At 41.9% G+C, this 16,578-nt stretch overlaps 1 protein-coding gene across 2 annotated transcripts; it reads right to left on the minus strand.

Moving 5' to 3' along the window:
- Positions 1–2,976: 2,976 nt before the first annotated feature.
- On the minus strand, positions 2,977–9,095 carry RB195_012931 (uncharacterized protein; the record flags this gene model as incomplete). 2 transcript variants are annotated; one of them, XM_013449111.2, is made up of 10 exons in its annotated part: positions 2,977–3,177; positions 4,013–4,216; positions 4,397–4,582; positions 4,908–5,000; positions 5,066–5,200; positions 5,531–5,668; positions 5,724–5,879; positions 5,947–6,143; positions 8,748–8,871; positions 9,003–9,095. In XM_013449111.2, 10 exons carry the CDS (start codon positions 9,093–9,095, stop codon positions 2,977–2,979), a joined length of 1,527 nt encoding a protein of 508 aa, XP_013304565.2. The 2 variants fall into 2 exon arrangements, with proteins under 2 accessions (XP_013304565.2, XP_064058415.1); XM_064202534.1 differs by having other exon boundaries at positions 8,748–8,940.
- Between the last annotated feature and the right edge of the window lie 7,483 nt (positions 9,096–16,578).

Below are 16,578 nucleotides of genomic sequence, written 5' to 3' on the forward strand. Positions count from 1 at the left end.
GGGCCGTTTTTCACGTCAATTAGCAATAAATGGACGGAATCACCCCCCTCTCCATAATCTACGATCCCGTATACGAATATCACCTCCACGTGAAATCCGCACCACCTCAGATTCGTGGTATGCTGCTTTTAAATCGTTCTGGTTTGCAAATCACTGTTATGGTTATTCTTGCGCAAAAAGAAAGGAGTAATAGATAAGAAGGAAGTAGAAATAATGTATGAGTTAGGTAGACCACAGAGAATGAAGTTAGGTAGACCACTTGAAATGCGTACCACCTCAGATTCGAAGGGTGATGCCTTTTACCCCGGACCGTAGGAGCCCGTCAGAGGCACTGACGAACGAGTGGGTGGGGGACCTCAAACGGAACGACTCACTAGCATCAACTTGTATGGTATAGAATTGGACGGGATTTGACTCTTATGGGTAGTTAGCAATGCTGATCCCGAATATGTGCAGCCAATACTCGTCGAGGGCGGGTGTGGCGCAGTAGGTTAGAGGTCCGTTGTAGCCACACGATCGAGGGTTCGAAACCGCACTGGTGCAAACCAAGCCTTTCATCTCTCCGGAGTCGATAAATTGGCACCAGACTTGTCTGGGAGGATAAAAACACTGACTTGATTATCGGCTGGTCCCCGCAAGTCATTGTATAGGCCAACACGCGTTCCAAAACCTCATCGATTACGAATTCCAGTAAAACGCGTTGGCGCATCCCGAGTGGATTGATACGCCAGTGACTTTATCCTTTTATCCTTTTAATACTCGTAGATATGTCCCATTAAGGGCGGTGTAGCGCAGTTGGTAAGATGTTACTGGTGAGGCTACAATCGGATCGATCGGAAGTTCGATCCCACCTAAGTGCCAACCAAGCCTATCAATCCTTCTGGGATCGATAAATTGGTAACAGAATTGTCTGGGAGCATAAGAAGACTGACTTGACACATCGAGCAGTCCCCGGAAGTCACTGTATAGGCTAGTTATGTGTTCCTAAACCTCGAACGATTCTATCGCCGGGGAACTTTATCTTTTTATCCTTCTATGTCCCATTTACGATTGATTTCATTGATTTTCTACGCTTTCACCAGAAATGTGCAACACAGGATTTGCGGAAAGGATGAGAACTTGGGGAATATTTGATTGCAAATGTCAGTATGTTGTGGGAAATGCTTTCAGCAATATTGTCGTGTTGTATTGTTATTGATATTCGCCTAATTTTACTGTGTGCACCGTGGAAACGTCAAAGCTAAGTTTTTTTTTTGCACCTTTTGCACAATCACGATTCTTACCTTGGCAGTTTCGACCATCTACGGACTTCCCTTGTGATTTGTTACTCTATTACTTTTAGGTATAGATTTCTTATATTAGTATAAAAAATTATAATGAGATTAGAGTTCAGAAGTATTAATCTTTATAGCTGATTAACTTCGTCCAACGCACATGCAGCTTATGGAAGACAGAATCGTCACAAGGTTTACCGTATAGCTCTCCTTTCCTTTTGGATAACTCTTCCAAGGAACATAAAAGCGACTCTCTGAGTTCCTTCACAATCAGTTTCAAGCGAAACTCCACGCCATATCTTCAGTAACTCTCAACATTCATTTATTCTGTTCATGACAGAAAACGAACTACAAAGGCACTTGATATATAACATCTGCAATGTTTTACAACAAACTATCTATGCATGCCAGTCATGTACTGTAATACCAAACTAGAGTATATACAAATGAGAGATGGAAAAGAAACTTATAGATAGATATATAGATGAGGGAAAGCTAAATGAATGGCAAGTTTGAATGAGGCGCCTAATGAAGGCCGGTGAAGGTTCACGTTTTACATTGAACCAAGCAAGGCAGCAGCCGAAAATCAGCACATAAAGTTGAAAAGTGAACATTTCATATAGAAAATGATGAGATGATACATCTACTGACTATTCACAGTATATAACAAGGCGAAAGTAATGCAGATCAAAAGTAAAGTAAAGTGAACATTTCCAATTGATCTCCACTTATAAGGCAGAAGGAACACGGATGACAACAGGGAAGTTGATAGGCATAAATTGCAAAGATCAATGAAAATGATAAGAAAGTAAAAGCACATGCATAAATGATACAAATCAGCACTTGCTCTGTTACACCATATCTCTAAAAAATCTAAACTCAATTTGCAGGCGTGAGGTTTTTTCTGGAAATTCCACCAGACGATCTTGCAAAAACTTCGTCTTATTTTAATCTGAATAAATTCATGCAAAGGATGTCACTCTAGTTATTACTGTAACCAAACAAAGGTCATCTGAACAAACGAAAGTGAGGACATCGGAATAAGCAGCGCGAATACAAAAATTTGTACCATAGTTTGCCTGGTTTGTGCGGCTGAAACCAATTACTGAACATGCAGAGAAGATATGTTGCATAGTGAGCTCCATCTTGATTCAAAGAGGAGCGACTGGAGGCAGACTTTCTCGCACCTACTACACTCTTACATAACTCCCACAATGGATAGTTTTGGAAATAAAATAAAGAGCATGCCAAACACAATTCGGAAGAAAAAACAGCTATTTAAAGCTGTAAAATAAGCCGAATCCTACCTTATTAGAAGCTGGAACATAAACATTAACGGAAATAATGAGGAAACCAACAAAGAAAAGTTCCTAGTAACCAAAAAAAGAAAAGAAACATATGTTTCACAAACAAATGCCACAAGAACAAGACAAATTCCAAATTAGGTAATGCTAATGCAATTATATTAATATAAAGTGAACATAACATTAAGGTGATATGTATTGAATGTATGACGATATAAAAAAAATAAAGAGTTCCATACTTTTGAAAGAGCAGCGCAGCAGATACAAGGTGAGATGCACAATTGAAATAGTCCATTTTTGATGGGGACTCTATAAATGTCATCGAAGTTCATCAATAACATGCGGCAGCATCTACTGAAGACAATCAACAAACGCAATGAATAGATGGCACATTGAGGTTAAATGCTGAGCTGAAGTGCAGCAAGTTCACGACAAACACGGTCGTATAATGTTTGGCCAAAATCGCAAGCACGAGGTGATCCTGCTCCAGATGACCGGTCACTAGTCGAGCTGCTGTAACCGGAAGTAGTGTCGCCGCTACGCTCAACTGGTGGGCACGAAGGCGAGAGTGAGTCCCACAAGCTTGACGGTTGGCTCAACTTAAAATTATAAATTGAATTAGATCTGAGTTACGCTTTTATTACGCTCTGATTACGCTTTTATTTCATGCAACGGTCTCAAAAATGATATTTTGATATTCTTTGATCAAGCATACAGTTAAGCATTGAACCTATGAAATATCTTTAAAAAGAAGTAAATAGATGTTAAATAAGTCAAAAAAGCATTACAATTCACCGACAAAATAGGCTATTGATTTGATTCCCAGAAAACAGGAAGGAATCGACGATTCCAATTTGCCCCTCACTTATTTTATGTCAACTTCAAGTTGTTTAGAACCAAAATAGTCTTTTAAAGGCATCACCCCACGAATCTGGAGTGGTACGGATTTCCGGTAGAGTATTCGTATACGGGATCGTAGATTATGGAGAGGGGTGTGATTCCGTCCATTTCTTCCTAATTGCCGTAAAAAACGGCCCGGAAGATGCGCGCGTGCACAAGGGTGGCGCGCTCCAATCGAACTCCTTGTGGAAAATAGTGCGCCGGAACGCACGAAGCCGTATCTTCCGGGCCGTTTTCTACGGCAATTAGGAAGAAATGGACGGAATCACACCCCTTTCCATAATCTACGATCCCGTATACGAATATCACTTCCACCTGAAATCTGCACCACCTCAGATTCGTGGTATGCTGCCTTTAAATCGTACTGGTTTGCAAATCACTGTTATGGTTATTTTTGTGCAAAAAGAAAGGAGTAATAGATAAGAAGGAAGTAGAAATAATGTAAGAGTTAGGTAGACCACAGAGAATGGTAAATTTAAAGGAAAGAGAAAAAATGTGTAATAATGTTAAAATTCTAAAACACTCGTAACTCACTAATTTATTCAACTGGATTCTTCCAGCATTATCCCGGGCCAAAAGTTCTCGATTCTCGTATATAGAACGTGGCCAACGACTCGGAACCTCATGAGACTGAGATGAACCAGAGAGCAAGGGAATAGACGTTTCCACAGGAACGAAACGTTGCTGTGAGCGATACTGCGGAACGGTTTGAGTAATCACTTCAGCATTAAGCGGCAACTGAAACATGAATAATTAACACATAGATGATGTGGCACCCATCACAAAACCTAAGCTATCCATGAAAAACTCTTTAGAAATCCCACTTATTTTGCATACGAATTCTGACAAACAAAAAATTATTAGGTGACCATAGTTTCTGCAGTTTCAAAGAAATATTGAGCAAAGTACTAAATTTACCATTCGTCGAGTTCGATTCCTCAGGTTAACGTTGTTCTGATGATTGTTGTCCAAAATAAAAGTGGGTGGCCATTGTCTGACAATATACTGATCCACTCCGTAGTGTGACACCGGAACAGATGTACTCAAAAAAGGGTTTAGCACAACTCCTGCCAGAGAAAAATGATTGGTAATTTGGGCGTCGGCCTGAAAAATAAAAACGAATAAGTTCTACAAAATTCTCACATATGAAACCAGCTGTCCGCAAATGAAAGGTGCTAGTAATACGTTAAGTTAAACAAAAAATGGTAGAGAAAATAAGTAGATATGCAAATAAACAAAATAATAGGCATACTGAATTACCCGTCTATCCGACCAACCCCGTGCATTCACATATAGTCTAAACCATATATAAAATCATCCAACCGATTCAACTTATGGATTTTCAGAACACACATTAAAAACTACATATTGTGGAATGTTCAAACTGATTAACGTTAAATACAGCCAGAATAAAACAGGAAACACTCACAAATCTGTGCTGTTGTAGTTGACACGAAATTCGCTCGGAGGAACCAACATTCGGCTTATTGTTCATTTTTCCATTGTCGCGATATGAAAGATCCTGGAGAAAAGGTTGAAAAGAAAAATACATCTCAGAAGTACTTGACACATACCTAACGTACTTACCTTGTAATGACATAGTTCACATTTTCCAGAATGAGGAATCCCTATTCGCTGGCGACGAACGTCTGCAGGACGGATAGCTTTGCGTGCTAGGCGTTTCCATTGAAGTACTCGTTGTTTTTGCGCAGAAGTGAACGCCTAAACAAATTATGGTTAGAAGAGATATTGTTGAAGAACTAGACGTGCAATACACACTTCAACAAATATCGGTGTATTGTGTTTAGTTTCTAACGAAACACAATCTACTTGTTTTACTAAAATGATTGTTATAATTACAACAACGATTTTCTGCGTCTTTTTCGAACAATGTTCCGATGACCACACATTTTCAATGTTTACAAGGAAATCAAAGAGAAATTAAAAGTAAAGTCTGGAAAAAATCTGAAAAAATCTAAAAATGTAAATCTCCTGAAAAATATCAGTGTTCTCCTAGTTATTTAATTTAAATTTAAAAAAACAGCCCTTTACCTCGCTATTACATATGCGGTCGTAGATGGCGAAAAGCATTAGGAGATAGTCATACTCAAGATCCAATGGCTGCCTACTAGAGACAAACACAGCTTGTTGCACTTCGCGAAGTACGTTGAAGATCAAACCGGGCACATTCTTAGTAGAAAAAGTTAGGGTTTGTACATCATGCTTCGAAGGAGGTAGAACCAACCTGGTCATGAATATTTGACACACACGTAAATCCATGGACGTTGTCAGAATTCTCGCCTGGTGCAGGGATATACGGAATCATTGGAGTGGTCATCATTTGACGTAGTGATGCGATAACACAACGCAGGCATCCTTGTGGATGAGTTAGTGAGAGCCGCTGAGAAAACGAACGATAAAACTGTAGTCAACGTCAATTCTAATGAAATATCAACTTCAAACGCTACCTCATGCATCTTTCGTAGATCAGCACTACGACTGCAGAGTTTTTGTATGGATTGCAGTATTTTTTTACGAGCACCTTTCGTCACCTTCCTCTTCTCCAATTCTTCTTCGTCAAGCTTCATCATGTCCTCATAACTTAGTTCAGCGAAAAGTGATGTATATTTGTGTAGTCGAAGAGACTTAAGCCATGATGGAACATCTGTAAGAGGAGTGTCAGTGCGAGGACAAAGCTAGAAGGCTGCTAAGGAACTAATTGGAACAATGAATTGCCTCATAGGCAATAAATAATGAGAAAATTTTCATAGAATAAAATAGTCCTAGAAAAAGAAAACTATAGAATGTTGAATGTGATGATGATGAAACAACAAATAATTGAACAGAGACGCTGTGTCGTTTCTCACTCCGACAGCCCATAAATAAGATGCCATGTGTGAAGTACAGAGCTGTCGTTAAAGTTACTGTAATCGCTAAGTATTTTTCGGCTTTGCGCCCCACCCAGCCGTGGTCGTAGCCTGTCGTTTCGGGATGCGATGTACGGGACTGAATAAGAAACACAGCGATAGCGGAAAAACCACGTCTCGAGAGAGCAAAGTCTGGAGGTTAGAAATAAAAATTCGAGGTCTTTAAAGACATCACCCCACGAATCTGACGTCATATGGATTTCTGATGGTCAAAGACTATATGGGATCGTAGATTGCAGAAACGAGTGAGAACCCGCTCATTTCTTCCTAATCGCCGTAAAAACGGCCCGAAAGATGCGGCTTCGAACGTTCCGGGGCGCCATTTTCTACAATGTGTTCTATTGGAGCGCACGCGCACCATCTTCCAGGTCGTTTTTTACGGCAATTAAGAAGAAATGGACGGAATCACCCTCTTTCCTACAATCTACAACCCCGTATAGGCTAACCCACCTGAAACCCGTACCATCCCAGATTCGTGGTGAGATAGCTTTAACAAGTGGTCTAACGGGAATTCTGAGCCACTATTTCTGTCATACAGCAGGAAGCATTCCAGTTATTGATTTCGAAAAAAAAACTCTACCAAGAATTAAAAAGATCAGATAAGAACGTTAAAAGATATTTGTTAATAGCTGCCAAGTGTTGCGTGACTGTAATACTCAATCGCTTTCTGTTATTACAATAGCTACAAGTAGAGAAACTGTTCCGGTCCAAAACAAGATACGTTTGATATGTAGCAATCTGTACCAAGCAGAGATACTGTCAGATAGGAGGAGGCTCGTAAACGGAGCACTCCGACGACAAGGGTAATTAATAACGTGCGCAACATGTTTGCAATGCGCGACTAGGTATCCTGAGTAGGGATTTGCTTCCCGTCATCTCATGTAATCTTCTGTAGTTCTGTAATTCAACTACCCAATCTGTAACTCAACTACACAACAACCATTCTCGACTAGGGAGTAACTAAAAGACACTTTCAACAACACGTCCAACAACACACTGAATTCTACTAACGCGATTACTTCTGGTCACAATAATATAATCTTAAAAATCTTTAATTTTTAATTCAATCATTAATCTTAAAAACGGCAAATTGTGCACGCAAAGTCCGATTCAAAAAATCATATCGCAAAACAAGTTGAAACAAACAAAGCAGCATATCTTTAGTATTTTACGATGGCTCCACTAACATTAAAATAAACTGAATAAAGAAGCAGTTGAACGAACGAACTCAATGCTCAATCAAACAAACCCCCAAAGATGCCTCCATTTAATGTTGTCACCGCTACTTTCATCATTGCTGAACATTACTTTCCCGACTATCTGGTGACTGATCATATAAGAATGCGAAAAAAAGACATCGCAAATACAAACCTCATAGAATATTTTATTATTTATTCACAAAAAAAATTCTACGCAAACCTATGAAAGAAGTGCAGTGCTTTCAATCACAGCGAACTCTATCGTCGTTCAACGCCCGCAATCCAACTAACTCACATAATTCAAGTAAGCAGTAGAAGCTGTGCACATTCTCATTTGAAGACACTTTACGAGACATTCTCGTTCTGTTGTCTCGTTGGGGAAGTGGGAAGAAGTCATCCAACACAGTTTTACATGCGTTTTTCTGTATTATTAGTGGAATTGAGCCGGATTACGCTCTTACTTAGAAGCCACACCTCTACCGCCATCTTTTCCTTAAGAGACCAGTGAACTATCAATTCCGTGGCACGCGGCATTTATTTCAGTTTTAATATTCGTGCCAAAACGACATAAACCTCGGTACAGTTGCGTAAGTCGCAGCGCCCGAAGCGGTTGGGATCGAGGTGGGACCATCATAAACTGCAGTGACGAGTAGTTGTAGCAAGGGTCCCTTCGCAACGTTTCGAGCGCATTCGCTTACGCAACCGCACCGAGCTTCAGGTCGTTTTAACCCGACTATACCAGTGAGAGTAGTTTCGCCCTGATTTTTCGCCAACATAATCAACGTACTAGTGTACGCATAGGAAAATTCCCGACAATAGTCCTATCAAGCTCTTCGTTCCCTTTCCCATGATTGAAAACAATGGGGGTAAAATGTAGTTCGGGAGGGGCATTCAATGGTGTCATTATTTCTGGAAGTAAATAACTAAATCAGTCGAGACCCTAAGACATATGCATTAGTCTTATAGGATTTATGACATGTAAGCTAATGTTACGAAGAGAAAAAAAGATAGAGCCTCCCTCCAACTACATTTTCCTCGCAACGGCTGCGTTAACATAAAACGTTAATATGAACTATCTTCCTTATACGTCAAGTTGTAAAAGGAGTGGTGCAAGCACAATGTTAAAGAAAAAACGACAGGTACCTCGCATTCCAATCTTGAGCAACTCCAAAGAAGGTGGAGTAAGTGGAGGTGAATAGGAGATGGAAGAAGGAGCGGCATCGAATGGTGACATACGTTGCTGTTGTTCGGAAGCAGGATGTTTCATCTGCGGAAACAACTGTTTAGTCTCTTTGTAATAAAAATCATCTCTGCTTTGTCGACATTGATTGTAAGCCTAAGAAAAAAGTCCAAATATTTCTAAGCGAAAAATATACATATATCCGTTATATCACTTACTTTTGAAGTGGTTGAAGCGTTCGGAGTCAATGTGACGTTAAAGGATGAGTGAAGATCCAGAAAGCATGCCACAGTAGATGAACCCGGCTGCATCACTGAGTCATCTGCAATGTTTTACAGCATATAAGTGTGGACGATGAGAAATCTATGGATTTTACGAGAAAGTACGACATATATGAGTTGAAGGTAAGAAATGCGTATTTCTAGGCACCAATGGATTCATTCTGGAATGTAAAATCAATGTACAGTATTATGATCTATGATCATCAGAGAAAGAAGAGAAATACATTTTCAAATTGAATCCTTCTGCAGAGGTACCGTAATGATTTTTGACGGAAACGAATAAAGAAACGCAAAGAGCAGGTAACCTGATCAAACTGTATTTCGTGATCGAGTGGTCAAAAAGTACGGTACGAGCTAGTACAAGAGCCTGTCGGATGGATGGTAAGCATGGGTGTGAAACTGCTGGACTACCGGAAAATTATGGCACTGAATGGCTACAGACAGAATTGAGGGAATCCTGCTCTGGTGTTGGAAATGAGCCTCCTCCGGCGGCGCCGGAAAAGGCGGTAGCGACGGGGTTGCGACCAGGCGGGCGCTTCCGAACCCCTTCCCTCGGCTGCCCGCAGAGTTCGCACCCGCACGGGCGTCGCGGTGCGTCCGGGTCTGCCGCACGGTGGTGGTTATTGAACACGTCAAATTGCGAGCGTGTTTAATATTGGCACCAAATTGGCGAATCGCCAAACCGCACCGCTGTGAACTCTGCTGGAATCCGTTCGATTTATCAGACACGCTCAATTGCATTGATCGCAGCGTGTCCACAGCACAACGTACTAAAAGAACATTTTGAGCCCTTCCCATACACGAAGGATGATTGGCTGAGCTATGAATTACTATTTAGCATCGTACCCTTCTGGATTAACGCCGGGAAAAAGGAAAGACAGTAGATGTGCTTGCACGAATGGTTAGTGGTATAGTTTGGTCAAAACGACATGAAGCACGGACTAATTGCGCAAGCGGCTGCACTGGAAGCGGCGCGCGGCAGGGCGTAGCGGTAGGAATCGTGTTAGGATCCTCGCTGCCGCCACTCATATCTGCAGTTCGTCATGGTCCCACCTCGGTTCCCACCGCTGTCTCCACCGCACCGCTTCGAGCACAGCCGCTTACGCATCTGTCCGTGCTGATTTCAAAAACTGACCAACTAGTTTCAACTTAGACGAAGTTGTGCAGTAAAGTCACAAAACGACCTTGACTTATGGTGTAGCTGCGTATACGGTTGCATCCGTAAAGCGACTCTCACTCCAGTTCAAAAATGAGCACGCATACGCAACCGTACCACTAGTTTTGACCCAACTGTATATCTCCAGCACAGCCTCATCTTGCCGTATACATCCGTACAGTACACGTACAGTAGGCTTAGAACAAGTTGTTACATGATAACGCGAAGCGTCCTCCATGAAAACGTACACATAATTCCGTCTACAGTATGCGAAAAACTCTTTGGACCTCTTTTCTTTTTACTTTTTACGGTTTCCCACCATTTTTTCTAATATAATATAACACATGAATAAATTCATGTTTCTTTTTTATATTTTTTACGTTTCCCACCATTTTTTCTAATATAATAACACATGAGTAAATTCATGTTCCTTTTTCAAGTTTACTGACGGGAATTTCGGCTACAACGATGAGTTGTCTTCAAGGTTACAGTCGGGTCAAAACGATATGAGTCACGATTGTAGTTGCGGTGCATTTGCGTACGCGCACGAAACGGCGCCGTGGAGGCAGCATTTGGAACCGAGTTGGGACCATCGCAAACTGCAGCAATGCTTGGTGTCAGCAAGTGTTCCGGAACGCTCCACCGAAGCGCCTCGAGAGGAGCTGCGTACGCAATTGCGTACGTGCGTCATGTCGTTTTGACCCTACTATATGTTGTTTTTATATCAACCTTCAAGCCTAGTCTGTTAGAAAGGGGCGGACAAAGAGCAACTACTTTATCATCCCAGAATAAGCTCTTTGCAAAAGTAAGGTTTGCACTCAGCGGCAAAGTTCATATGGAATTATTTCCAATCTACCGATGAGTTATGATGCATTTTGTCACTATTCCCAATGAATTTCAATAGTATCAAGGGCGAGAATTCGTGAAATTCAAACGATTTTAGCGACACCTTCACCACAAATGTACGTTTTTTAAAGGTCATCTCATAGAAGACCATTAAAGGCAGCATAGCACGAATCTGGGGTGGTACGGGTTTCAGATGGAGTATCCGTATAGGGAGGGGGTTGTAGATGATGGAGACCGGGGTGGTTCCGCTCATCTGTCCCTAAACCACTGCAAACCCCTGAATGCTGTTTTGTACGATCCCTTCTATTGCAGCGCACCACCCTTGCACGCGTTGCGTCCCTTATCGCCTATCAGGGCAGTCCGAATTGATTTTCGACGAATCGCAGGGCGGAGGCGGCGCAAAGGGTGGAGCGTTGCAATAGATGGCGTCGTACAAAAGAGCATTCTGGAGGCGGCTGTTTGCAGTGATCCAGGGAGAGATGAGCGGAACCACCCCCGTCTCCATAATCTACGACCCCGTATACGGGTACTCCACCTGTAATCCGCATCACCTCAGATTCTTGGTAAGAGCATAGTGGTATGTCGGGTCAAAATGACATGAAGTTCGGTACAAATGCGTTAGCGACTGCGCTCGAAGCGGTGCGGTGGAGCGTAGCGGTTAGGATCCGAGGGAAACATTTACTAGCACCATTCATCGCTGCGATTTGCCATGGTCCCACGACGATCCTAGGCGCTCAAGCGACTGCCTCAAGCTTCTTTTCGTCTTGACCCAATTGAAACAGCTCGATAGTTGATCTTCTGAGAACATCGATTGAACTCATTCAATATATTTGTAGAATGTAGAACTGTTCTCCTCTTTTCTCGCAAAAGCAATCTGAGGAAAAATATAGGATTATGGATTAATACCTGGCGTGTTTGTCGTGACTCTGCAACCATCGGGCGTTTATGCGATAGGTGTGCAAACTAAAAATTACGCATCTGCCTGATACTACGGGACATTTTTCTATTGAAATAGAGAGATGTTTATTTGATTAGGGTTTTTTTTTGCGTAAACAATCTGATCAACCGTGAAAAATAGACAGTTCTAGCACTTTTAGTCTCATCGACGTTAGCTGAAGAGAATTAAATTATAGCGTCATGGCAAGTGTGATGAGCGATTCTTCGATTTGGTGATGTTCTCGGCAAATTACCATGGAGACGCTAGAATTTCAAATTAAAAAGGATAAAGACTTTGACATCACAATCCTACAATCCGCTAGGGATGCGGAAACGTGTTTGATTACAATTAAGAATCGTTCATGCTTTACGAACGCGTAGCTAGCCTGTACAATGACCTACGTGGTCTAAATCACGTCTCAAATCAGTGTTTTTGTCCTCCCAGACACGTCTAATACCAATTTATCGACTCCGGAGGTAAAAAAAGGCTTGGTTGGTACCTGAATGGTTTCGAACCATCGATCGATCGTGCAGTCATAGCAGAATCTGTTACCGACTGCGCTACACCAATTTCAAGTTAGCATGGAAAAAGCTTAAAGGCATCACTCCATGCCTAAGGTGGTACAGATTTCAGGTGGAGTATTCGTATACGGGATGGGAGACTACGGACAGGGGGGTGATTCCGTCCATTTCTTCCTAATTGCCGTAAAAAACGGTACGGAAGATACGGCTTCGGGCGTTCCGGCGCGCTATGTTCTACAAGGAGTTCGATTGGAGTGCGCCAGCCTTGTGCACGCGCCGCATCTTCCGGGCCATTTTTTACGGCAATTAGGAAGAAATGGACGGAATCACCCTTCTCTGAATAATCTACGATCCCGTATACGAATACTCCACCTGAAATCCTTACCACCTCAGATTCGTGGGGTGATGCCTTTAAAGCAAGCATACCGCGAATCTGACGTAGTGAGCGAATCCGCATGAAAGGTTAAAGATGGAGTTGTACATTGCGGAATCCGGAGTGGTTCCGGCCCTCTCTTCTTAATTGTTGCAAAGAAAACCGCGTGGAAGACGCTGATTCTTACGACGATTGCAGTTGCACGCGCTACCTTTGCGCACGTGGCGCGTGCACGTGCGATGGGTCGAAGATCAATGATGTCTTATCATCAGTCTATTTAAAGGCATCACTCTACGAATCTGAGGTGGTACGGATTTCAGGTGGAGTATTCGTATACGGGATGGGAGACTATGGAGAGGGGGGTGATTCCGTCCATTTCTTCCTAATTCCCGTTAAAAAAAACGGCCCGGAAGATGCGGCGCCGCCCAAGGCTGGCGCGCTCCAGTCGAACTCGTTGTCGAAAATAGTGCGCCAGAACGCCTGAAGCCGTAACTTCCGGGCCGTTTTTACGGCACTTAAGAAGAAATGGACGGAATCATCCCCCTCTCCATAGTCTCCCATCCCGTATACGAATACTCCACCTGAAATCCGTGTACCACCGTGGATTCATGGAGTGGAGTGATGCCTTTAAGTGAAGCAACAATTACGACAAGGTCACGTAATTTCTAATCTGCACGCGGTCCTGCAGGGAACGGAAGAGAGAGAGACTGTGCAGGACCCACGGCGGTTCCCCGTTGACGACGAACGGTGACACAAATCGCGAAACTTGACCATTCGGTGACTGAAGGACCTATTTGTGGATCTAATGCTTAGGTCCACAAATAGTTCCTTCAGTCCATATCCACAAGATGCTACAGGATGCTATAGGATGAAGCTAGAGTGTCTTTCAGGAGTTGCTTTCCTTCGCTGCCGCCGTATCCTGGCACTATTTCTATGATACATGGCTTGTTGGCGCCTCTGCTCCACAGTTGCAACGCATAAAAGACTTATCAGTTGCTCACCAGCTGATAAGACAATATCAAGTGCATGTCCTACTGTAGTGCATTTAATTCGTTAATAATTACTTAAGAATAAGGTACAGGAAAGAAAATGGTAGTAGAAAGTATAATAGAAAGTAGCAAAGTAGCGAAAAGGAAAAAAAAAGTAGACATTATGGGATCACCACTGGGAGCCACTACAATTATGTACTGTAGTAGTACTGTAGTACAAGATTGCGCCTAATCGACTGATACATACAGGATAAAACGAACAGAACCGTTCCCGTTGTTGGCGCGGATAATGGATAATGTCACAGACGGTGCAAACATTGCAAACAATAAATGTGAGCAGGTGAGCTAATGAAGGGTACGCGCTGGACATGAGCGCGACAACGATCGGAAAGAGCGCGCTATCTCTCTCTGTCTCTCTACAAACCGAGATAGTGTAGTGGTGGTGGAAGGGAGGGCGAAGGGGGTAGGGGGAAGTGGGAAGGGGGAAAGAGGGGGGGGGGGATTTATTCGAGGCTGTCCAAGATGAATAACATGGTTTCTCCGTGATTTTTTTCTCGGAGTCAAAATTGATCTACAAACCGATAGTGTAGTGGTGGTGGTGGACGGGAAGGGGAAGGGGGAAATTATTCGAGGCTGTCCAAGATGAATAACATGATTCCTTCGATCTAATTTTTTCTCGAGGATTCAAAAGTGAATCGTCGCGTAGACGTAGAACAGCCGACGAAACAGCTGATTAATGAGATCGTGAGGGAAGTGTTGGCATAATCCCGCTACGTCACAATTAGCGAAGGTGCCGACAGCTACGTACCGATCCTGGACCAACTTATACACATAATCACTCCTTAGCTTTTCCCTCTGAAATTCCTTGTATTTGAATTTTTATTCAAATATTTTGATATTCCTTTGATATTTTCTTTTTTCACTTTAAAAAATGAGGTGCGCTCAATCTACACCTTCTTACATACCTCTGCACTATGAGTTTACAATTTCCTGAGCACATTTATTCGGATTTTTTTCTCAAGAGGAAAAGAAAAAAAGAAAAACGATGAGATTGCAAACACAATCTAAGTGGTTTGTAAACATTTTGGAGTTTACAAATTAGGTAAAGCCAGACATCTAGCGCTCCGCAACGGTAATATGCTGGATGATAACATCGAAGTACATATATATATATATATATAAAATTTCATTTTTTAAACTTACTTGCTACTAAAAATCCCATAAGCGGGGTAGGGGTGGCGCAGAGGTCGGTAAGAGGTCCGCTATAGCCACGCGGTCAATGGTTCGAAACCGGCCAAGTCTCAACCAAGCCTATTATCTCTTCGGGGGTCGATAAATTGGTACCAGACTTGTCTGGGATGATAAAAACACTAACTTTACGCATCGGCTAAGCCTGTACTGTGCAGGCCTACTGTACATATAGGTTAGACACACGTTCTAAAACCTCAACGAATACGAATTACAGTAGAACCCGTTGGCGGATCCCGAGTGGATTGATTAAGGCCGGACACTTCTTCATATATAAGAAACTAATATATTTATTTATTATTGTATTACTATTTATTTTATGTATTATTTTATTTATTATTGTTTATTTATTATTATATTATTTGTATTATTACTTTATTGTATTATTATTATATTTATTTATATTATTTACTTTATATTTATATGTAATTCATCATATGCTCATTCTCATTCTACTCTTTTCTTGTTACTGGATTTTCTATTGTTTATTTGTATTCATTCCTTGCCTCTTACTCTTGGCACGCCTTTGAGCGTAATAAATAAGTAAATAAATAAATAAATATACATAATTAATGTTTGTTTAGGTATTGAAATGCGACAAAATGGACTGTGAAGCATAAAGAACCTTAGAATAGTGCGCATTTAGCAGAGATTACAAGGACGAACGTATGTGGAGTAATACAGGATACAGTACAAAAGTGTAGTATGTAGTCCCGTTGTCTCACGTGCACAATCGTGCACTTGAATCAACTAAGATATCTCGTCCCACCACAAAAAGCACTAATAGTGCAGCGTTTGTGACTGATTGATAGGTTGCTTGGTTGCAAAAATTAAAAGCGATTATTTAGTTTACTGAAAGATAAATTGTGCACTATACTATGCAAAAAGAAAAGAAAAGAAAAGAAAAGAAAAGAAAAGAAAAGAAAAGTACTCGACAGCTGAGCTCGAAAATATATTAGGCTGATAAGGGTCGAGCTGACTTGATGATAAGAAGAACATCAGCCGATTTACGAACCATGGACTGACTATCTTTGAGTGATACTACATTCCGGAAAGAAAGTAAATAACAAGGTTAAGTCAATAGGTCAGTAGGTTCAAAAGAAGAATGAAGTAGTATTCGTATAGGGGATGGGAGAGGGGAGTGATTCCGTCTATTTCTTCCTAATTGCCGTAAAAAAACGGGCCGGAAGATGCGGCGCCGCACAAGGTTGGCGCGCTCCAGTCGAACTCCTTGAGGGAAATAGTGCGCCAAAACGCCTGAAACCGTATCTTCCGGGCCGTTTTTTGCGGAAATTAGGAAGAAATGGACGGAATCACCCCCTTCTCCATAGTCTCCCATCCCGTATACGAATACTCCACCTGAAATCCGTACCACCTCAGATTCGTGGAGTGATGCCTTTAATCTAGCCTTGCTGATCCAGAACATCCATGGAGAGGATAAAT

Source organism: Necator americanus, chromosome V, assembly GCF_031761385.1.
Source record: "Necator americanus strain Aroian chromosome V, whole genome shotgun sequence".
Lineage (NCBI taxonomy): Eukaryota > Metazoa > Nematoda > Chromadorea > Rhabditida > Ancylostomatidae > Necator > Necator americanus.